The sequence below is a fragment of the Pogona vitticeps genome, chromosome 2 (assembly GCF_051106095.1).
Source record: "Pogona vitticeps strain Pit_001003342236 chromosome 2, PviZW2.1, whole genome shotgun sequence".
In the NCBI taxonomy this organism is placed as follows: Eukaryota; Metazoa; Chordata; class Lepidosauria; order Squamata; family Agamidae; genus Pogona; species Pogona vitticeps.
Genome location: NC_135784.1, coordinates 277,393,718 through 277,410,484, shown reverse-complemented (window position 1 = coordinate 277,410,484; position 16,767 = coordinate 277,393,718). Strand labels below are relative to the sequence as shown.

Here is a 16,767-nt window from a genome sequence, read left to right as displayed (position 1 = left end):
ATTGTGGCACACCCATTTACTTAAGAACAAGTTTTAGTATGAGATGGTTCTTTAAGCAAACCATAACTATGAAACTTGTAGGCTCGTACTGAACTTGAGAGGTATTTATTGACTGCCTTTTAAGAGCTAGTCTCTGCCAAGAAAACACATTCACCACAATGTAAAAATAAAAATGTACGCTTTGTTCTTCTATACACAATAAAATGCACATTAGTATATCTTCTGTGCTACAGGTAACAGAAAGAACAGCTGAGAACAACTATTCAAAGTTGGCAAGACATGCAGTCAGTATTTTAGTTTAAAATGTCTCCTCTTTTAAAAAAAATAATGCCACACATATATGTTTGAGGTTAAATGCTTTAAGGGACAAAATTTAATTAATCCACAACACAGACACTTTTGGATTTCTAAATGTTTCTATGTCTAGAATATGTACTCTGTCATATTCAGTCTAGTATATTTACCTGTCCATTGTTCCTCAATAGCTGTGATTTGTTGATCTGTAAACTTCCATAACTGTGCAAGTTTTGTCCATTCCCGCATTTTTAAGTGATTATAAGCCAGATTCCAAAGGGAGGCGCGGATCTGCTTGGTCTGCAAACTGTGGTCTTGTTTAAAAGACAGGTCATCACCACTATGGCAACTTTCCTGGAAAGTAAACTTTCACTAAGTAATTTGCAAAGATTAGTCCTGCAGTTCTTCAAATTAAAGATTTTCAAATATGATCTTTACAAAACAACCCTGGATTTTATTCTTAATGTTTTATCAAGGTTAAGCAAATGTTGTTCTTTTGACTGATATACAACCCCATAGTGCTGGAGTCCTCTCTGGGCAGTTTACAACATAATTATGCAAGGGACACTTTGCCCATTATCGAGCTGGGCACTCATCTTGCCAACCTCAGAAGGATGGAAGGCAAAGCCCCTTGGGATCAAACTCAGGTTGTGAGCAGAAATTTGACTGCAGTATTGCTGTTTTAACCACTAGATCATGGGGCTTGCTAATACTCAGCTTTAGTCGGCCCACACAATGAATAACTAAGAAAGTAACTCCCCTATAATTAATCATTATATGCCAGCAAACTGATTCTGATTCATAGCAACCTTTTCCAGAGTTATCTAGGTAAAGAGTAATGAGAAGTGATTTATCATTCTTTTCTTCTGGAGCTGCTCTGGGGCCATGTACAGTAACTAGCCCATGGCTCCACAGGCTGGCTCTTCTCAAAGGAGGCACAGTGGGGAATTAATCTCCCATCCTATCAAACCTCCCCGTATAATAATTGTGTGTCATCACAAAGTCAACAATTCAATTCTGACTTAAGGCAAACCTCTCTAGGGGGTTTCTAAGTAGAGAGTCCTTATAAGGGGTTTCCCATTCCCTTCTTCTGGGGACATCCTGGGACTCTGCCACTTGCCCAAGATGATACAGAATGGGGAACTGACCTCCCAACCTCTGGCTCCCCAGCCAGATACCTAACTCACTCAGCTATCCAGCCACCTTTGAATATAGTCACGTGATTATGACTGCCACCTCCGGCTTTTATGATGGGCAACATTTTGCAATTATGTGATCTGAACATCATCCCAAGTCATTAGGCAGAGAGCTAATTTATAAGTGTATTCTATCATTAAATGGGGCCAGTCCACATAGCTCAGGGAAGAGTTGAAGAAGTGACCTCCCAATTTGCATCAGCCCCTGCGATAAACGAAAGTGCTCAAGCCCCCTCTTCAACCTACAGTTGGGGAGGAGGAGGAAGAAAGGAGCATAGCCATGGCAGCAAGGGAGGTAACTCAGGCAACTGAGTCAACAAGCGGAAAACATTTACCTTCAGGCCTGTCTGCCGAGGCTCACTGGGTGTGAATTAAAACAATATGTCAAGATGTGTCGACAAGAATTGTGTCGGAGGCATACCTGTGAGGCTTTTACATTGCTGAACAATAAAGATTACAGGACCTGCCAACCACACCATGCACATGAGGGAAGTGGGTGCTCATCTTCCGTTTTCTTGTGTTTTGTTGCATTTACCCTCAGACAATTACAAGGCTACACCAAAATGAAACTGGAACACACAACACCCTCTTTACCCACCAGTTCTTACCTCCCTCTTCCCTATTCCTTAAAGACTGACTCTCAATCAGAGTTTAAAATAAATAAACAAGACTACTAGTCGCCTGATGTGGGAAACCAACAGAACTAAGAGGGCCTGCAGAGGAACTGTAAGAGTAAGCAGGATGCAATTCTGAAGGGGGCTGAAGTGCAAAGGCTGCACGGTGGGAAAGGGCAAAAAAAATGGAAAGCAGTGTATGCGCGTGCACACACACAGAGGAATCACTGGACAGATGCAGATTGTAGGAAGGCGCCTGTTGCTTTTCAGGAGACTCCCTGAAGCCCTGGAGGCACAATTAGGTTCCACACCCCTTATTGCAGCAATCCTGTTCTCTATGATAAAGTCATTTGGAGAAAGAAGGTTTTTCGCTTTCTCTGCATGGCAGGCCCTGTCCTATATTTTCTGTGAGAGCTCTAGTCTTCCAGAGAGACATTCTGGAGGGTTGCAGATGGCCTCAACTCATTTTCCAGTACATTATGTTTAAATTACTGAGATGGCTACAGCTTACTTTCAATCTAGAGAACAGATTAGGAGATCCACTCATGGATTTACTTTTTATTTTGCCTTTACTCTAATCAGGTTCCTTGGTGTAACTGAAATCTGAGTTACATGCAACCTCTCATAATTAAGCCACATTGTTCTTAACAACTAACACAGGCAGTCTAAAGACACATCTTCAAATCTTCTATTCCCCTTATAGCATCCTAACCCACAAGGATCACATTCATTTTTCCCCCCAGAACAATACTGGGGAGATACAAGCCTCAAAGCAAGAGAATGCACAAAGTTCTGCATCCAGTGCCCTGCCCACCTGGATGTCAATCAGACCTTTCCACATTGATTGCAGAGGTCTGAAGAGGCACAGGTAAGGTATTTCCTTCTAAGATTTTCCCTTAGATCTCATGCTGCCTTCCATGTAAACAGCCAAATTGTGCCGGTTGTTACTTATACCCTCCATCTATAGCTACTCTAAAATCAAACTGGCTGTATATAGAATAAAATGGACGTATTGCAAGGAATTACGATAATAATGGATGCATATAAATATTTTAAAAGCATTATGCTATTAATCAATAAGTTGTCAACAAAGCCATCTCCATTATCCTTTTGTTTCTTTCATGGTCAAATAAACCATCTTTTATTGATTATAATTATAATTATTTTTCCTCATTGTTATGCTTAATAAACTGGGACTTGGGTGTGCTTCTGTTGCCCCTGTAGTCATTTGTTCTGAAAGAAATACCATCTAATGTATGTGAAGTACTTTAAAGCAGGGGTCCCCAACCCCCGGTCCGCGGCCCGGTGCCGGTCCGTGGGTTGCCTTGAACTGGGCCCTGGACAGAGATCACCGCCCCCCTGCCCGCCCACACAGGGGGGGTATGTTGCGCTTGCTGGTGGGCGTGTCCAGCTTGTGCGCATGTGCACAAGTGTGACACGCAAGTGTGTTACCTCAATCTCTGCACCCCCTTCCACCTTGATCAAAGAGATCTGGGGGTTGGCGGTCATGAGCCTGGACTCCTCGCCTTCCCTGCAACCAGTGACAGCTTAACTCCTCGTAGCTGGGGGCCAGGCAGTGTGGCAGGGACCAGCGGCTGCAGCCGAGTGCACTCAGGCCACCCCACCTGAGCCACCACTGGTTGCAGGGAAGGTGAGGAGTCCAGGCTCATGACCACTGCTGCCAGATCTCTTTGATCAAGGTGGAAGGGGCAGCTGGTGGTCATCCTACTGGTCCTGGCGAAGCCCGGGCCGGGAGCTTTCACCAGCGGCCAGGAGCAGGCTGGAGCCGGAGCAGACCGCGATGACCTCGGGGGAGGAGAGTCTGACTGGGCGAAATACGGTTCCCGCGGGCTGCAGCGAGGCACGCAGACTCCATCTCCCGGCAGGCCCGGCAGCGTGCCCTTCCTTGTTGCTGGGCAATGGGGCGTACACAAGATGGCACCGGCCGGGGACCAGCTTTTCCCATGAGGGAGTGGGTGAGTCACTTCTGGGCAGGAAGGAAGCCCCTGGGGAGGGGAGGCAGCACGGGGACCCTCAGCGGGCTCCTTCCCGGCTCTCCTCGCCATGCACTCCCCAAAGAGCGCGGCCTGGGGTGGCCCCAGCGAGGCAAGGCTGGAACTGGCTTGCTCCTGGGCCACCCCACCCTCTGTCACCTCGCTACAATGAGCGGGCCCCGTGAGAACCGGATGGGGAAGGCCTGGGCAAGCTCAGCTTCAGCCCAGACAAAGAGTTCGAGCAGGAGGAAGAGGAGTCCTCTGAGCCCATGGAGGTCGGTGCCCAAGCCCCCGCCCGCTTCCCCATTTCCCAACACATACACACCAGCTTCGCTTCCCTCACCCGCCCTATTGTTGCTCCAGCGGAGCCCTGCATTCGAGGTGGAGAATGGAGAAGGGTTTCCCACCACCCCACTATAGATGCCCCTACATGCGGCTGGGGGCCAGGCAGTGTGGTAGGGACCAACGGCTGTGGCTGGGCAGCCGCAAGGAACTGACCTGCCACTGGTTGCAGGGAAGGCGAGGAGTCCAGGCTCATGACCACCATCGCCAGAACTCTTTGATCAACGTGGAAGGGGGTGCAGAGATTGAGGTAGCAGTGGCAGAGGTCAGCCCGGCTGGTCTACAGCACCCACTGGGCCGCCACCTCAGCAGCGTACTTGGCCAAGAGTGCACAGAAGCCCTTGTCCTGGAAGGCCTGGGTCAGGCAATCTGCCCGTCAGCTCAACGTCCTCCAGGCTCGAGCGGGCCGCCATGGTGAAGCCGCCTCCCCTCCGGGCTCGCCGAAGAGGTGGGTGTGTCACACACGAGTGCAAGGGGCATGTCGCACATGCGCACAAGTGCAACACGCCCACCCATGAGCATGGGGCTGCCCCCACCCCCCCAACCAGTCCGCACAGGGAGCCAGTAACCCCCAACCGGTCCAGGTCTGAAAAAGTTTGGGGAACACTGCTTTAAAGGCAGTGAAGAGAATGCCATTTTTTATTTACTGAATGGCTCCAGGTATATCAATGCAACACTAGGAGAAGCTACTCAGTTAATACTATAGAGTATGAATGAGATATAGACTATAGAGAAAATTTGGAACAAAATTCTCTCATTTCCATTGGCAAAAGACAACAGATACACTTGAGGTGAGCAGAATCTAGACCAGATGGTATAGCTATTGGGTGATTTCTACAATAAGGGTTTTTCACTGCAGTTGTTTAATCACAGCAACAACAAAACAACCTTTTTCCATGTCAAGAGACCTTGGTGGGATAACCTAAGGGGAGATATTTGGAGATATTTGTATAAAGAGTCCCTCTTTCATTTAGCTCAGTTCATTCCTGGTCCTAGGAGTACAAATTCCTACATTCTGTTTAGTAGTTCTCAGAGCCACCAAGGAAAAAAAACCAATGTGAGAAACTTTATATAAACTTCTGAGAACAGCAATATTTCATTTTCACCTCATGACTATCTTGTCCTCTCCAAAAACTCCATTACAACAATAAAGAATGGAATGCTAATGTGACAGAGAATCTAAGGGTGGTGAAACTCACTCAGATTAGCAATGGAGCTTATTCCCATATTGCCCTATACGCAAACTGGTTGTTCCTTGCAGGTTATTTATTTATTTTGTATCCTGCCCATCTAGACTGAAGTCTACTCTGGGCGGCTAACAGCAATTCATAAAATAACAACAATATAAAATGAAACAACAGCATTAATATAATTCAAGATGGCAAGAATAAATTAAGTAATGACAGGACGGAAGGCCTGCCTAAAGAGCCAGGTCTTAAGTTTGTTCTTAAAAACACCTAGCAAGGGAGCCAGGCAAATTTCTGGGGGTAGACTGTTCCAGGGGCCACTGCCGAGAAGGCCCAGTTTCTTGTTGTTTCTCTCCAGGCCTCCCTCGGCGTTAGGTATCAGTATGGCTTTACTCACAAGCCAAGAACTAGCTGGCTTCCCTGGCACCAAAGCAGCTGATCCATTCTCTCTGGTACAGAACATAGTCTTCAGTGTCTCTCTTAACATCATTTCCAGATACAGAAGACAATCATGAAAGTGTGTATTTCAGTATGGATGTAATCAAGGTTCCCTCTAAGGTGCGCAGCTGTGTGAGCGAGTGCAACTCCACCCTGCTCCACGCATGGTGGCTCCCCCAGGCCACACAGCAACTGTTTCCAGCTCCTTTGATTCCGGTCATGACAGAACTGTGCACGGTGTGGGTGAGGTGGAGTCACATGTACAGGTGGGACCAGAGTCACAAGCAGGAAGGGCAGGGGCCCACCTAGTGGGGCTGAAAATTAGAGGGAATGTTGGATGTAATTAATATTGTAAAACATCATAATAAAAGCCATATGACTCCAGGTTAATGTAATTGTTCTCTAATTCATGTTCTTTCCCTGCCATTTACACTGTCTTTTGTTTATGACAGTACAAAATGTTGCACAAGACCTCCAAGTCTGCCATTTGCAGAACAGAAATCTCTTGGTCTCTGAAAAAAATCTGTGGATTTTCTGAAAGGCAAATAAACTAGAGTTGCTTCTTACCTTTTCCCACGTGTAGTATCTCTCTGCTTTTATAATCATGTCAACAACCAAGGCATGGTTACTCCTGGAAGCTACAGCTAGTGGAGTTTTTCCTTGCTGGAAATGCAAACAGACTGAATGACCAAAAAGGTCAAAGGTGAACCATAGTTGAGAAGTAGAAACAAGCTAGAAGCATCTGTAATTATATGTACAACTACTTTCCCACAGTATGACTCACAGAATCAGATGATATTCCTGAAGATTTGAAAGGATGAAATTCTCACTGAGGATAGCAACACATGTTAAAACATCTTAGTTCACTGCACTGGGGTCAAATTTCTTGAAGGCTAACCCAGTGGTCCCCAACCTTGGGCCTCCAGATGTTCTTGGACTACACCTCCCAGAAGCCTTCACCACCACCTCTGCTGGCCAGGATTTCTGGGAGTTGAAGTCCAAGAACATCTAGAGGCCCAAGGTTGGGGACCACTGGGCTAACCCACCTATTACAATCCAAGTGCAACATTTTCTAGAGGGTAAGCATGTTAGTCTGCTGCAGCAAAACCAATGAAACACGAATAGAGACTTGTGACACCTTAAAGTCGAATAAATTTATTGTGCCATCAAGTTTTTGTGGACACTATTCATATTCTCAGAGAAGTGAAATACTACCTCAGCTGCCAGATTTATGTGCTTGGATCAGTGTGAGGACTGTAAGTATCAAATAAAGGTCGACATGAGATTATAAGGGTCAAAAAGGCAATCCCTGCATTTTTCTGGAGTCTCGTTTTCCTTTGGTCTACTTCTTAAAACTTTAAAGCTAGCTACAAAGCCAGGTCCATGTCACTCTTTAATTATTCTTATGAATCCTTTTGACATACATTTGTAAATAAACGAATCAAAGTCTTTGCTAACAGTTGCTGCCTTTATAACAAAGCATTCCAATCAGTCTCTTCTGTGATAGCCACTGGTATTGCTAGGTCACAGCCCCCTATGACTTCACTAGGTGATCTCAATCATCTTTTTATGTCAGTGGATTTGCATTGAGAACAGCTTCCCACAATAATAATAATAATTGTCCCAGATTTTCCATGTGTTAAGAGTGTTTAAGCAGTGAGAGAGGAAAACCACACTCATAGCAAAGATATAACCCATCCTGGGCCCATAGAGTAACGACTGTAGAACAGATAGAAACAAAGGGCCAAGACAGAGGAGATACGGAACATCACAATTAGAAGAGGGGCCGACTTAAGGTAACAAAATGTGAAATTGTCCTCTAACATATTTCCCAGCCCTGACAAATTACAAGTTAGTTTGATTTTTGTTTGCAGGACTGATCACTGGACAATAACAATGGTCTGTATTTGTATGTTGAGCATGCAAAAATGACAGTTTTGAGGCTACCTCTCTGGAGAGAAGGAGTAACACCAGCCTTTGCTCCACAGAATAAGCATGCTAGTACTTAATAACACCTCCTTTTCTTTTGTCTCTGGAATCCGGTTTTGACAAGTCTCCTTTCCTCATTCTCAGCGCACACAACCAGAATCCCTAACCCTCATGTTACATGTTTCTTTTGATCTCCTCCATTAGCACTTTCTGTAGCTCTAGAGGTCCAAGTATTCTCATACCTTTCTTTGTGCCTAAACACAATTGATTATAAAATATTAAGTTCTCAGTTATATACATTTGGAGTTGGTCTCCAGCTTTTTTGTTATTCATTCCATTTGTGAATCATCCTATCGTTTAGGAGCAGGCAAAATCCAGAGGACTGGGACACACACACCAGGACCAAATGTCTCTTTCAAAATAAATAAATAAATAAACACTCCCCATACATTTTAATGGCTATTTTTTTAAAAAAAAAAATTAAAAATATAGAAAGAAAATTGAAGTACATTTTTTAAAAATACCACTGCTTAGATAAAAAGTTTTAAAATGCCTGCTAGGTGGCACCAAATCAGTTAAAACAGGAAACCTTTTTCAGGCAACAGTAACTGTATTATATTATGCTTCCCAACAACAAAACCCAAAGCAAAGCAAAACAAGCACTGTATTGTAGATTTGATCTCTACAGATGGTGCTTCACTAAATTAATGTTAGACTATTGAAGCTTTTGAGAAAGATGAAATCAAGACTTGTATCTTAATGAAGAACATTTCAAAGGAGCAGTTTTGTTTTACATGGCTGTATATGTAGAGATACTGCATTTCCACAGAAACAAGAATCATAAAAAGTACCTTATCAACAATGTTGAGGTCACAACCTGCCTTTAAGAGCATTTCCATTACTTCTACATTTCCAAGGTCTGCTGTCACGTGCAAAGGTGTTTGATGGTTCTTCAGCAAGCAAGACATAGCAGAACATAAAGAAATGTCCCCCATTAATTAAAAATAAAAGACAAAACAATCAGTAGTCTCTTTACACAGGGAACAGAAAGTGATTATTTTAGTTTGAACCCATATTTATTCTAGTCTGCATTGGAATTTAGAGCTGACATAAGGAAATTTTAATTTAACTCCCAGTTTCTCTTAAAAGTGATGAAAGACAGATGGCTTGTGGCAGGGTTGGCATTAAGCCAATCTCCCAAATTTTGGCATGAAATGCCCCCAACTCCATTTTGTTTGTTTAGTGATAGACCATCTGAAAAAACATCCTAAATGAATAAATAATTCTCCCCTCCACCCCCTTTTCTTTGGCCCACAACTGCAATTCCTCCACTCTTAAGAGCACATTTTCAAAGGGAGCCAGCACTCTGCAGGAAGGCATGAGAAACAGCACAGATTGCTGCTGCTGCTTCTGTTCTGCCACTGGAGCTGTTACACTGGATTAGGAGCTGTGTGTAGATGGAAACAACACTTCTGTCCACAGTAGAAAAATGTTGTATGCAGGTACTGCCTCTCATTTTGAAGCTTTTGTTTTAGCTCTTGCAGAAGAAGGCAAAAGCAAAGTGTGCTGCTTATAACTCATATATCCACAGCACTCTCTGAGTGGTTTACAACATAATTATACATTGCCTCCCCGCCACCACCCCAGTGAGCTGGGACCAATCTCAGAAGAATGGGAGGCTGAATCAGCCATGAGCCAGCTACCTGAGACCATCAATATTGAACTGGGGTCATGAGAAGTGTGTTGGCTACAGTACTGTAGTTTAACCATTGCACCACGAGGCTCCTCATAGACAAATGATTAATATCTATATAATCTGTGCTTGTCCCTGACTTTTTTTCTTTGCCTGCTTTTGTGGAAACTAGGAGAAGACTAGGATTGTTTCCACATTAACCTTCATTTCCACAGAGATTCATTGCTCTCATGGATGAGTAGTGCTTATTTTAATCACGATAGGTGGCAAGTGGCTGGCTTGCTATCTATTATCTGTTAGAAAACAAAGTGAATGAGCAGAGTCATCCACTGTATGAGTTAAATTCCTCCTATTGCAAAGACCTTGCCTGAAAGTGTTACATAGCTCAAGCTAGATTTGCCCAGTGTTACTGCACTAGTGAATTTGGTGTATATACTGATAGCGTAAAAAGTTGCCAGTACTATCAGCAAACAGAAATATTAAGGAGATAGCTGTGCACAAGAGACCTCTTGTTTCAAGAATCTCTCTCTCTTGTTGTCCTGCTCCAGCATATATTCCCTAGAAGCTGCCTTACCACATCCACAACTACGTAAATAGTCAAACATACAAGTTCAGTGTAACAGACAGGGCGATAAATCATTCTGTGTCCTATCATATATTCTCTGTATACAGATAAGCTAATCAATTATCTCTTTTTCAATTTCCTGCTTTGAAATTAGAAAGTAGATCTTTCTATCTACATAATTCTACCTAAAGACAACATGTGATACTGAAATGCATTCTTGTGGCTGACACCTCATAGTCTTATTGATTCCTGATTGATAAAACTGATAGCAGGATTTCTAAAAATAGCAGAACTTTATAATCCTGTTGATATTTGCCTGTCCATATTGGATAAAACAGGGCAATTTACTGCAATCTTCCCAAATGGTCTTCCTGTATTAGGTTAGGACTCCCAGTTAGGCACTGCCAAAGAGCAGGCTCGCTAATGCTGAAGGTGGAAGCTGTAGTCCAACATACATGGAGAGTGATCACCTGGAGGAAAACTATTATATGGGACTTCACACATCCCATTGTTTGCAGATTACTTTGCTTAGTTCTGAGACTGGTCATCAGGAGGCAAACCAAAGGGATGGGGGTTCGTGAGTCATGACTCCTCATTGAGTCTGACTTAAGTCATCACCAGCAACTGGACTTGATATTTTGAAGTCGTGTTGTTGAGTCCTTATTAGGGATGGGCCTCCCTACCTGGTGCTGTTGTTGCTGCCACCATCCTTAGAGGCATCAGATCCCGCATGTGCTGGCCTAGCTTCCCTTCCAGGCCAGCTGTCTGCATATGTGCCATGACTCAAGACTTGGTCTCAAGGCATGGGTCTGAGGATTCAGACCCCGAGACTTGAACTCAGACTTGAGACTCAGACTAGAAGACTTGCCAGCATCCCTGAAAATCAATCTTATGAACATGATTTTCATTTGCAGCTATGATTCTCAGACATGAAAATGTGCTTCTGCCACATCTCTAGAACATTAATATGATTTTCACTTCTAATGATGTGCTTTCAGTGATGCCTAGCTTGACCCATAGCAAGAAAAGACAAAGAAAGAACTCACCATCTTCAAATTTCATTCCAAAGGACTAGAGTAATTCTCACCTGATTGAGAGAGTTTAAGTCATGCTTAGCATCTATTAAACTTTGTATCACTGGTAGGTTGTTTTTTATGATGGCCAAATGGAGAGCAGAATTATTTTGCTATAGACAGAAGAAAGAGAAGAAACTCATTTCAAGTAGTATTTGTTCACAAGAATATATATATATATATATATTGGCTCGGCCTTATGTATCATTGAGAAATAATACTAATGAATGATGCTTCTTTCACAGGTAATGGCTGAAATCCTATTGCTTAACATAAGCCAAATTGTAACTTGGTCTGTTCCTCTTTGGTAAACAAACCATCCCTTCCACAGTGCTTATGGGAACATGCTGGCTTGGTGCACACATGTCTGAATGCTCCCCAAGAACCATGGCAGGGGCCCTTTATTTTACCAGGGAGGAACAGACCAGAAGTTATGATTTCATTTATACTAAACAACAGGATTACAGTCAGTGTGTTATAGAGCATTTAGACCCAAAATGTTTGGGTCATTCTTACTGTAATGTTTTATTACTGAAAAATTGCAGTGATATGCAGTTTGCTTCTGTATTGCTGTTCTTTTTGAGCTGCTTTAATCACGTTCTGTGGAAGAGTGGTATGCAAATTGATGATTATACTGATGATACATAAGTACTGATGACACATGGCACAGAAACTCAAGTACAATGAAGTTGGAGAATGAAGAAACAGGTAACTTCTTCCAAAGCCTAGCTGAGGATGGTTGGTTTTCCTTCTTAATTATAGTACAGTAGTTCTGTTTTTTCCCCTCTTTCTATTCTCACTGGTTTCAGTAGAAGGGGATTAAGTATACCAGTTTCAAGTTAGTGTGGTTAAGCAATCTGGACATCTAAGTCCAACAGATCCAAGTCTCTCCCTGATCCACCCACCTCTGGAATGCCTACCGCCAGCAGAAGCAACCACTCTGTCTAAAGGAGTAACTGGGCTTCCAAGGTAGAGATACTTTTCCACCTGACCCTAACTCCATCAACAATATATCTGAGGATCTGGATAGTTCTTTAACTAAGAAAACATGATTTAAAAAGAGAAAGAGGGCTACATTTAAGAAATAGAGCCCTCCTATATTTAATGATAAAACAAACTTTGCTAGTCCCCAGGAACAAGTCATCAGCACTGTTTTGCTAGATTCAAATAGCTCAAAAGCATTAAATATGAATAAATACTTTCGATTCAACAGCTTATTTGACAAACTTAAACCTCAAAGCTATAACTTAAATACCAGGCAACCAAGAATCACACTGTGAAGAAACCTGTCTGGCTAAAATCCTATTGCACAATTTCACTTGAGGATGGTGTTTGTTTCGTGACAATAAAAAGCTTCCTAGAGCCACAACCCTCATTTTCATGGATCCCAGGCTGCAGGACCAGGACTGATGGCGTCAATTTTCCAGCTTTAAATAGTCTCTCCTCTCATTCCGAAGCTACCAAAGGCTGCCCCAGAACAAAGGTGAACCCTGGGGATCCCTGAAACCTGATGACAGGGTGCATCAGGAAGCTTTCTGTTGCTCCAATCCTAGTGGCAGAGCTGTGCCATGCAATGAGGATGATGTTATCAGGCACAACTGTGGCTGATAACATCATCCTCATTGCATGGCACAGCTCTGCCATTAGGATTTCAGCCACTGGTTTTGATGATATGTTGCATTTACAATAAATTCTGTCATTTCCGGCAGTAAAGATACTGTGCAAGCATGAGGCCATCTACTGGCTCTGACATTTCTCATGTACCTTGCCCTTTGGTTCTGGATCCTGTTCTGAGAACACACTCCTGTATGTACAGACATAGTACTACTTAGTTATTTTACACTTTCCTCTAACCATTCTCTTATTTGATTTTGCTTCATTAACAAGCCTACCTCCTTAAAAACGTTGTGTGTGCTCATTATTATTCTATGAAGCCTTAGCAATAAATTCATTGCATTGCTCCTAAATAAAGATTGCTTGACACCCAGAGAATATTAAAGACTGTTGCTTTTTGACTCCCTTAGTTCTCAGGGATGTCCTGTAAAGTCTGGTAGTCTCCTAATCTAGATTTGCTTGGGTAGAAGCAATGATGCCAATGTAACTACTTTGCAAAGCTGTAGCTGGCCCCGAAAATAATTTTGCTGAGATGGGGATTGGAAACAGTAGCAGCTGGCTTGGACAGACTTTCTGAGTTTCCCTCTTCCATATCCTGAGGCATCTTGACACACACTCTTGTTACAGAGCTTAGATTTCCCTTTTTTCAATTAGAAAAGTGAAACTAAGCTATATACTGTATGTTGGTAGCTTCAAGAAAATTAATTTTATTGCTTTTGCCATATACAGTAGCTGCAACTTTTCTAGTTAGTTGTATATTTAATGTATAGAAATGTGGACTTGTTAAATAGTTGGAGAAGCTGCCTTATCCTATACCTCATGTTGCTGTAATCATATACATATGGATATACATAGATATATAACTATTTTAGTCACTTTTGAGAAACTGGAAAGCTTTAACTTTAAAAATTGTATCTATGATTAACTGGGGGCTTGCAATGACAATTGTTACAATCAATTTTTAAAAGTAACTTCCAAGCTCTACCCTTGTATATGCCTTGCTGTGATGTACCAAGGACTTTTGGCAAGATTCTGGTTTTCACAAGAGAAGCAGGATCAAGGACAGACACGTTGGGGTGATCTGCCCTCCTATCTAAATACACAAGTCATGCCTGGGCAGGATACAAATATAAGGGGCAAAATTCAAATGTAGAAAAATAATCAGAAAACTATAAACAATGTGTGTGTTTTAATATAGTTTAAAACTTTAAAAAATACATTAGATAAAATATTGAGCAGATGTATCAACTAATTAAATTCCAACTATTTGTTTTTCATTAAACAATTCTAAATGTTAGCATGATCAGGAAATCTTTCTCAAATTTATTTTAAAAATATTTTCATGTCAGCGATATACAGTAATATATACTGTATGACAATATTAGAAGCAGCATTAAATTATGCTTCAGGAAATGATGCCTAGATGAACCTTATCTACCATTAACAGCTGGTGGGAAATTAAGTAAATGAAACTGTACCAGCAGGATTGGCCAAGATTTCAAAATACGAGGAAAATCTTTTAGGAACAAACAAAATATGTTACTCAGATAATACCAATAACGATTAACCGTTTAACGTTACCCAACTGTCTTCAAGTTACATCCCAAACTGATGAATCTGTATACAGTCTTAACTCAAAATGTGCCAGAATATTAAAATTATTTTCTCATTGGCTAAAACTTGTTGCTTCACATAGTAAATTGCACTAAACTAGGCCCAATGAATTAATTTGTTGAGTCAACTCCTCCTTAAACTCCATAGATTCAAATGGGCTGACTCTATGGCTTACCTTAGTATACATACCAAGTCACAGTTAGAATAGGCCCATTTGAATCAATGGAATGGAGGACTTACTCACTAAGTCCCCACTGATCAATGGATCTTCTCCAGTGCTACTTACTGCGCTAAGCAACAGGACTTTGACCATTAATTAGTGAACTACTTGATTTTGCGTGTAAAACCAATTGTATTGATAAGATTGGGATGTATAGATTTTTCAGTAAAAAGTATTTCCTTGTTGTGGGAATGTTTATAACATTGCAGCATATATTGTGTAGATCTTTCATTTGCAAATTTAGGTTTCAACTGTGTTCATACATATCTGGGAGGAACATTCACTGAACTCACTCATGCTTACTTCTAAATATGCACGCATGGGATTGAGTACATGACTCCTGATTTTTAAAAAATTAAAGCTGATAGGCACAATCCTGCCACTATTAACTGCTTTTAACTTTTAATGATCTCACTGGAGGAGCCAAGCATGAGCCTAACTCTCTCCTGCTGAAATCAGCAAAGCTAAACATGCATGACTTATTGGCTTATTCTCATTATTTATGCAGGCTGTGGTTCTTCTTTTGTGTTATAAATTATGCACATATCACTTACCACTACTGAATGTGCATGAAAATAAAGGGAAAATAACTTACCTCAGATCGAGCATCGAGATCTATATTTTTATTGATAAGAAATCTGACCAAAGGTGTATGTCCATTCTGAGTTGCAATATGCAATGCACTGGTACTGTACTATGAGAAAAAACAATTGAGAAGGTGGTCATTTTTATTTATTATTGTCCACAATTCAAAGTGATTGGAAAATAATGTTTATGGAAGATATTGAAGAAGCACATTAAATATACAGTATATTGCAACTTGATATTGGGTCTTAGTAATCATTGTGTTATTTCCTAAATCCTCATAGATTGTTTAATTATCTGTTCTATAGCCTGCTGTCAAGTTGACAGCTCAGTAATTGCCCAGATCTTTCCTTCCCCCCTTTTAAAAGGGGGGGGGCAACATTAGCCCATTTCCAATTTTCAAGGACATCAATTTTTTTAGATAGGGATGGCTTTTATCTTTTTCCAGTCTTCATGGAGCTCATCTAGCCTCCAAAAATGCTCTATGATTATAGACGGAGACTCTGAGATTGCATCTTCAAGTTCCTTTGGTATCCTTTGGTGTAGATTATTTGGCCCTGTAGACTTGAATTCATTTAAAGTAGCCAAGTATTCCCATCCGACCTGTTTACTTAATGTGGATAGCAGGAGAGGGCAGAGGCAAAGCACGCATTTATGTAGCAGTTCCATCTTCTCTGCCATCCGGTAATATTCCTCCATTCTTTCACAGTGAGCATACAACTTCTTCCTTCGTTCTTTTGCTTCAAGCATGCTAAATTCCCATTTCTATTCGTTTGTTTGATTTCTGTCGAAGTTTGAGTTCATTCTGAGTTCTAGTTCCCTTGATCTTCTTCCTATAACTACTGGCTCATATTCTCTCTTGTCTTTCATGCATACTTTTCTTTAATGATTTCCTGCTTCTTCCATGTCTTATATATGTCCTTTTAATCTCTTAGATCATCTCAAAGCTCCCTATGGTTGCTTTAGATCTACTTTTCTTTCTTGTGATTGTGCTTTCAGTATCTCACAGGTGATAACATTAGTAAACAATGGCTGAAATCCTGTTACTTATGGTAGTAAGGTGAAGCTGGAGTACATCCACTGGATTAACAGAATTTATGAAGAACTTGACTCACCAAATATCTAATGATTCAATTGGCCTACTCTACTTATTATATGCTCAGCAACAGGATTTCTGCCATTGAGACATTCTGATATACACACTTTAAACACTTTGCTAGGGAAAAACATTCCTTTCTGTTTATGCCATCTTTTTCATCATCATCATCAGGATCACTGTCAAGTTGCAAAATGCAGTAGCCTACTACAGGCTAGATGCTCCTCTTTATCGATGTTGGTGATGCTGAATTAGATAACGATCAACTCTCTAGAACAGGAGTCTCCAAATTTTTCACCGTGAGGGCCACATA

The 16,767-nt window shown here is 41.6% G+C and overlaps 1 protein-coding gene across 2 annotated transcripts in view; it reads right to left on the bottom strand.

Annotated features, from left to right (window-relative positions):
• Positions 1-16,767, bottom strand: part of ANKDD1B (ankyrin repeat and death domain containing 1B) — a 45,275-nt gene that overhangs the window by 5,481 nt on the left and 23,027 nt on the right. For both annotated transcript variants that reach the window (XM_072992664.2, XM_020804017.3), the window contains 5 exons: positions 15,369-15,467; positions 11,340-11,438; positions 8,846-8,944; positions 6,633-6,728; positions 465-648 (listed from right to left, as the gene is read on the bottom strand). In XM_072992664.2, the coding sequence (XP_072848765.1) occupies positions 465-648; positions 6,633-6,728; positions 8,846-8,944; positions 11,340-11,438; positions 15,369-15,467 (577 nt within the window). The remainder of the gene's footprint in view (positions 1-464; positions 649-6,632; positions 6,729-8,845; positions 8,945-11,339; positions 11,439-15,368; positions 15,468-16,767) is intronic.